The sequence below is a fragment of the Aplidium turbinatum genome, chromosome 4 (genome assembly GCF_918807975.1).
Source record: "Aplidium turbinatum chromosome 4, kaAplTurb1.1, whole genome shotgun sequence".
In the NCBI taxonomy this organism is placed as follows: Eukaryota; Metazoa; Chordata; class Ascidiacea; order Aplousobranchia; family Polyclinidae; genus Aplidium; species Aplidium turbinatum.
The window spans coordinates 27975898-27983765 of NC_137475.1; the positions used below are offsets into that span (position 1 = coordinate 27975898).

The following is a 7868-nucleotide window of genomic DNA, read 5'->3' on the forward strand; positions in this document are numbered from 1 at the left end:
TGTGTCATGTGTCCGTCTTATCACCCCGCTTCAGCTGTATAAACCTTACTCTCATTACCATACAGTCCAAACAAAACTTTTTAAAAATATTAAAAAATTTATGTCACCAGAAACAAAACGGTTTTAAATTTAACTTCAAAAGTTGAATCATAACTTTTAATTCCAAGGGAGTGGGGTTCAATCACTTGTTTTCTTAATACCTGAACTTTTTATTATTTTATAGCTTATGCTATTACGGCTTTCTTACATGCGTTATTGCATAATGCATAGCTTATTTCTCTTCATCAGCCCAGTTTATCAATGGTTTTTGTTTTTGTGTAAATATAAGTTAGAGAACTCGTATTTTGTTACCTTCCTGCAAGTATAGCTAAGAAAGTGTCTGTGACGGGAAAAACAGCATAAAATTGAATAGTTGGTATAAAATATTTTTGCCTGCTTTTATAGGACGATTTTGTAGTTTAAAAGTTCGGTAATACTGTTTGACACAAAACTATGCTTCTGTATTTTCGGACAAATCATCCGCTTGAACAACCGGTCTGTTTTTAATTGAAAGCTTTTCGAATTTTTTAGTGCATTTCCATCGTTGTTGGGACAGCTGGCTTAAATTAGACTAGTTTTATCTTTTAAAAGTTAGTTTTATATTTAAAAGTTTTTAAAACAATTTTGTTTTCATAGAGAAGGATTTTTTCCCCTTACTTAGCCCACATTATAAGTGCTTAATTAAGATGTAAAGTTTAAGTAACAAATCTTGAGTAATAATGCATTTAGCAATAAATCTCTGATCAATATGTTTCTGTCTGTCAAGATTTGTTTTCTATTTTATTTGATGAAACGACAACATAGACTGTATTTAGTGGGTTTATGTCATTGAATACTTAAAATTAGTTCTGTTAACTGCAATTGCATGACAAATTGATAATTCCAATTAATCGTTCCTATGGCATCTTCATACTTATTACCAACTCCAATTGATTTCAATTTTGGAAGCGATGTTTCAACTTTCCTTAACCCAACAAATTCTTTTGCAAATATTTGGGGTCAGCCTGGAGTTACTGTGAAGGGACCCACTATCTATCCATGTTTTGAGGGTCACAATGGCAGGGTGCATCATACGCAAGAGGATTTAGGTAAGCAATGAAATCTCAAACATATTTCCTTGCGACCAACTAAACTTGATACGTTACTTCGAAAGTGTTGCAAGAGTAAACACTAAGCACAGTGGATTATTCATAAAAAATAAAAATAATTATCAGAAAGTATGAGTTATAAAATAGTGAACAACACAGCAAAGTCGAGCACTACTAATTTGTAATGATGCGTAATGATTCGCTTTTTTTCAGATCATCAATTGATGATGGAACGCTATTTGTGTTTTACTGTACATTGTGATGCATGTCTTGGATAAATAACATGTATTTTCTATTTTATCACTTTATTTCTGATAACAAAGCTTTTTATTTTTTTATGTCTACGCTGGGTTTGGATTGAAATCAAAATATGTTATTTGCATGTAACACTAAATTTAGCTTAAAATGTTCCTTTGTGTTTTTAAGTTTGTTCTTAATTTTCAGGAAAAACTCGTTCCAATCATATTTCTGCAAGTCCAGATAAAAGCAGGGTAAGAAGCGTAATGTTAAGTACTTATCGTACAAAACAGTTCAATTTAAAGATGTGAACGCACAGTTCATATAGCCTACTGTATGAGGAAATGGTTATCTGGACTCGTGTGGTTGACGCGAATTTAAATGCAGAACCACGTTCTTATTTTTGATCTTATTTAATCATAAACTGACCAAGAAAGAAAGTAAACTTCAATCTTATTATTGCGCTCTCGAAACTGAAAAGCATTTCGATTTTGACGTGGACTATAAAGTACTTCCTCAACGACGCTAAGCAGAAAATGATTTTAAAAGCGGTTGTAAACATGACACTTGCCTGCAATAAATTATCATTAAGTAAATAATTTCATTTTTTATTGACTAGAAGCTGCTTGATGAGCATCTAATTTGTCAGCAAACAAAACCAACCAATTTTCATTTCTTCACCTGCCAATTATGGTGTATCAATAGCAAATACAAAAGTTTAACAGCCACACGTAAACATTGTTCTGTGTGTTCCAGACGACGACTCATGCCGCATTGGAAAACAGACGCTCAAGCAAGCATAAAACATCCAATTTGATTGGTGACTTTTCAAGTTATGCCCCGTATGGACATTTTCCGAATTCGGTTTCAAGTTTTTCCTCTGGGCATTATTACAACCATCCAACCGTTGGCTACTCAGGCTATCCATTTCTTACACTACCTGGCGGCCATGGAGCATGCCAGAACGACAGTATCATTGCTCACCAACGGTTGCTAGAGAGTCAAATTGGGCGTATAGTGACATCACAAGAAGATAGTTGCGCTAAACAAACGGAAGATTTCGACAACGCGGATAATGAGTCTTCAATTCCGGTGTATCCTTGGATGAGACAGCATGGTAAGTCATTGCTGAGCCAGTCTGACCTATCCGAAAGTGGAAATAAAGTTAAATAATTATGAAACATTGTATAAATTAGAGGTTGATCAAATCTCTTAGACTATTTTTAAAAGGGTATTATCGTACAGTACAAAAAGAGATTTAGTCAAAAGGAACGGATTTTTTTATTCAAGAAATAGACTTTTGTTCATTGGTGTTGACAAACAAGACTTCAAGAATGCAGTGTATCAAGCCAATTCTTTTCAATTTTAGTTTTAAATAGGCTATGCGGTAGGTTATGACTTCAACACTCTATCATCTCTTGAAAATAATTAACCTATTTTGTATAAGAGTGATATGCTTCTAGTGCCTGATGGTATTCTAATTACAACATTGTCAGAAAATTTAGGTCACCAAACGATGTTGTAAGATAAAAACTGAAATTTAACATTCGAATACAGGATCACAAAGGAGAAGAGGAAGACAAACGTATTCTCGCTACCAGACTCTGGAATTAGAGAAAGAATTTCATTTCAATCGTTATCTGACCAGGAGACGTCGTATAGAAATTTCCCACATTCTCTGTCTGACCGAGAGACAGATAAAAATATGGTTCCAAAATAGAAGGATGAAATGGAAGAAAGAAAGCAAAGATGTCGTGGGAGAAGATAAAGATAAATTAAATTCAAAGAGAAAAACTATTTCGGAAAAACTTCAGGAGATCGACGGAAGTACACACTCAAAAGCCAAGATTACGGGAAACTAGAAACCTAACATTGGTGAAATGTCAAACCAGTTAAAGATGTATTTTTGCACTAAAGACGCATTTTTTCTTCAAGTGCGAAGCTGTTATGCATACAAACTGCAACACACTGTGATTGAAAGGGAATAAATTAAAACCAGCTGATTGTACTCAATAAGCTAAATGTCAGCTGCGTTTTTTTTTAAGCATAAAGAACTATACAAACCACCAACCGTCACCGAACAATTGTTGCGACTAATGTTTTTCTGTGTAGATGATTAGTGGGTTTGTTCATAGTAAGAAACATTTATTAACTTATGGATTTATTTCAAACAACGTAACCATTATACAATGTTTGGTAAAATAGATTTTGACAATTCCGGTGCATGTATTGTATATGTTGCGACCGTGCCATATTTTAAACTGATTGTCCTGCTTTGGTATCATGCACGCTATAACGTCCGCGTTTTGTCGGTTCTACCCTTTTCTAGACCTCTGCTATGTTTGTCATATATTGTTTTTTCATTGTGATGGTCAGAAATAAAAACAAACTGAACTGAACTATATGGGCTAGCCTACTTTTAGCAATCAACAGTTTTCACCGTTTGTTGGGACAGCTCGCTGACAAAGGCAACTATTACTAAGGTTTTCGTTGAAACATTTTTAAAACAAGTTTTATTTCTTTTTGACCGAAAATTGTTTGTTCTTCTTTTATTTCGAGATCTTAGCAATTTGGTTTCGTTATGCACTGGAATTAAATATAAAATGCTAATGCATGAGAATCGTAAATTAAAATAAACCACACGCCATTTTACTACGAGATGCAAGCATTTAAGGTAATTAAACCTACGTAGCCTACATGAAAAACATTTTCGTAGTCTTACAGCACAGGAAAGACCGACCAAATACAGCGTGCAATATTTGTAGACAATGGATTGCATTGATAATAATTAAGAATTAATTTACATTGAATTCAACTAACAAATTCAAAAAAATTTAACGAAAAAAGTAAAGTTAGCGAAGCTTACTCGACCATCTTGTAGCCTTCATCAATATCACAACTACAAGTCTACGTTTTATGACCTATCAGGTCTACTGTGGTTTCTGCCGTAAAGAAAATGTAGATTATGCCAGTGACGTAGCTAGAAAAAAAATATTAAAGGGGCACAAGAAACATTGAAGGGGGCAAACGTCACTTAACATGAATTGCAATGATATTAAAACGTTGTACAAGGTGGCCGAGCAAAGTGTGGACAAATAAAAGTTAGGTCTTTCAGTTATATAAAGGCCAACAAAAACAACTCATATATAAAATAAAAGGAAAATGTATTGTCTTTGATAACATCCAAGAATTATTTAACATATTCACCTTTCTCCTTGATAACCTGGTGGAGACGAGAGATCAACTGATCACACGTGACACGCACAGTTTGAGCGACAATTTTTGCCCAAGATTTGGTCAGTTTTTGCTTCAAAACCTCAACACTCGAGTGGGATACCGCGCAGGACTGTTGCTCTAAGATAGACCATATCCAAAAGTCCATTGGATTTAAATCAGAATAAGATGGAAGCCCTAGTTCCTAGGGCCAAAACGACTACAAATTGTCTTTGGACCAATCTAACTGTGTGGAATCTTTCATCCTGCTGAAGTGTAATTCTTTCATTTCCACTGCCTGTCCTCACCCAAGGAAAAACTTCATCCTTTAACATCTTTAGGTAAACAGGTTGGTTGATTCTGACACCAGCCTCCATGAAAATAAAGGGGTTTTGAGACCCGTGGACGTAACCCCTTTCTAAACCATTACCAAAGCTGGTTTTTACCTCTTGAAAGAAGTTCGACGTTCAACAGGCAGTGAATTTTTAAGTTTAATCCAAATCCGATCATTTTGGCTGTTGTGCATGACTTGAACGGTGAATAATTTCTCATCAGTCCAGAAAACTTGTGGCTGCGTGCCATCAAGGAGCTTATTCAGAAGAATCTTTAAACTTTCAAACCTCTTCTTCTTTGTGGCATCGGAAAGAAGTTGTCGTTTGGTAATTTTGTAGGGCTTGACCTTAAGACCCTTACCACCAGCCTCTGGACGGTTGAGCAGTTAACATTGCCTCTTTAACAAGTTTTCTGTTGCTCCTTCCTGGCTTCAGTTTCAACGTTTTTCTAATGTTCATAATGAGTTTTTTGGTTCTTACGGACATCTCTGGAGTGCTCTTGACCTTTGGTAAGCAGCTGCCACTCTCCCTGAACCTTTTTACTTCCTTGTACACACCAGAACGACTCGCAATCCCTTTCATAACCTTGAAAATATTAGCAGGTGATAACCCCTTATGACGGCGCGTTTCAATAATCTCATTTGAAGTCTTCGTCATAAATGTAACTTTAATTTTTCAGAAAATTTACAGAACATTAGTAATCTAGGATGATTATAACTTACTATAAATCTGTAATTAATACAAATAATTTAGTAGTCGAGAAATGTGTTTAAATTTAATATGAAATTTAGCTCACACATTGCTGGGCCGCTCTGTAATAATACGAAACATTTTTTTGAGGGGGAGGGACAATATAAATTTGGGGCGGAGGCGATTTCTCCCCCAAGCTCCCCGTGGCTACGTCCCTATGTTAGCCTACTACCAAAGTTCAACATGATCTCATGTCATTTTGTTTCAAACCCTCTCCTCCTGTGAAAATGTTCTGCTTACGTCACTGAGACAAGAAATAAATGAATACGGGAAAACAAATTTCAGCCACGAAATGAGTAAATGCAAACCAAAAATTGTTTTTGTGATGTAACCTATGTGCTCAAAGAACAAACTAAAATAAGGTGTCAAAATAAAATGATAAGAAATAATGAAAGACTGATATAATCACGACTGTTACTTGTCATTGCTGGTTTAAATTCTGCGTAACCTACGTATCTTAACCAGATGTTTTCCCTATTCACAAGTTTCCTCCAAAACAAGAGTAAATGATCTGTATTGGATTACAAGTGCAAAATTACATCTCATTCGGGAAATGAAAGAGTAATAATATTTGTTTGATTTTGCGGCCATAGTAGGCTATTAAGAAAGTAAATTCAAATTTAAGCTAAAAAAATCTTGCAAACGTATGTAGAACTACTATTTGAACACATTATATCGTAGGTACGAGTTATTTAATAAAAAAGTACTTGCCGAGCATAAAAGTTAACAAATATCTCTTTATTTAAAACAGCTTTCATAAAAACAAACCAGGTCCAGTTAAGTTTTGCTAAAATTTCAATGAAACGGTGATTTTGCGTTTATGATCAAGAAAATGAAATATCCTCTGACCGCATTAGCACCCTTTACATGCAGTATTTTGTTCAATCAATTTAAGTCAGCAAAAGATTTATCTCAATGTTCCTCTATAATAATATTGTCATTGTATCTGTGATGATTGATTGCCTTGTGTTGTTATTAGATAAGAAAGTGAAGCTACCACCCATACCGCTCTATTCAAAACTTGGTTTAACTTCAAAGTTGGTTTAATGTTTCTAACTGTTAACGTTACTTTAAACTACAACTTTTTCGCCAAAGAATGAGATGATACTTTTGCATAATGTGAATATTCAAAATACTGCTTTTTATAAATGCTACTTATACCCTAAATTGCAAACTCATTTGCTGCATTTGGCGAGTGAGTTACAATAATTCCTGCAACTAAAAGATATACAAAATCAACATTTTAAGCTCCTTTTTAATTTTAAAGTTCCAGTGTAGTCTGGAAACATCGTGAATGTGGGATGGTAAAAGGACATAGACCCTCGGCCCAAGAGGCTCACACGACGACGACGACGACGAACATTTTTAAAAACTTTAAAAAGCAATTCACCCGACTCCTTTCATTAAAAAAATAGATTCCTGCAGGCCAACATCGATTTGTGTCATTCCTGTACAATGTAGCCTACATAGACGATGTTTTGCTTCCATATCATGAAGAAAATGATGAACATGTGTTAACATAAACGAATTACTTGAGTTGTTTCAATGCTTGCAGATGTTAAAGATACACAAAAAAAATATTTCTTTACCGAAAAACTCTTGTTTTTAAATGCTGAACACGTATGAGGCAAAACTGTCATAGATTGAGATTGATGGTAAGCAATCCATACCCATCGAATCTATGGCAAACTTGGTCCGCTATCGTTGTGTTTTGTTTAGGGGGCGACTTTTAGTCTCTCTAGTTTTTAAAGGTGTAGGCAACGTTTAGCTGTACGGCAAAGTAAATTGCTTTTACATCAAACGAACTTTAAAAAACTCGCACATTCAGAAAGCTTAAATTTGCTGTAAGAAATCGGCATAGGCTACCTGGACAGAAAAGTTTGCACTTGCTTGGCCAACGTTGGTTGTGAGACTTTTGAGGTAGGCATGCAACAATATGCAAACTCTTCAGGATACGTCTTATTTTAGGTCTGAGGTGAGATGTTATAACTACTGACGATAATTGCAATATTTCATAAAAGAGAATGCATAAAAAGCTACAACGGTTAAAGAAATTTGCCTATTTTGAAATTCCAAGAAACGTTTCAGGGTCTGAAGAACTACAGTAGAACTGTAGTACACGTACACTGTAGAGTGTAGAACTACAGTAGAAGTTTTGCATTTCTGGTCTACCTTCAGAATTTAAAACTTTTAGGCGATAATCGTTGCA

At 34.9% G+C, this 7868-nt stretch overlaps 1 protein-coding gene across 1 annotated transcript; it reads left to right on the forward strand.

Moving 5' to 3' along the window:
- Positions 1-812: 812 nt before the first annotated feature.
- LOC145769325 (homeobox protein Hox-B7-A-like) lies at positions 813-3828 on the forward strand. The gene is made up of 4 exons (XM_082580925.1): positions 813-1127; positions 1572-1618; positions 2121-2481; positions 2922-3828. Exons 1-4 carry the CDS (start codon positions 938-940, stop codon positions 3224-3226), a joined length of 903 nt encoding a protein of 300 aa, XP_082437051.1. The 5' UTR covers positions 813-937; the 3' UTR covers positions 3227-3828.
- Positions 3829-7868: the final 4040 nt, after the last annotated feature.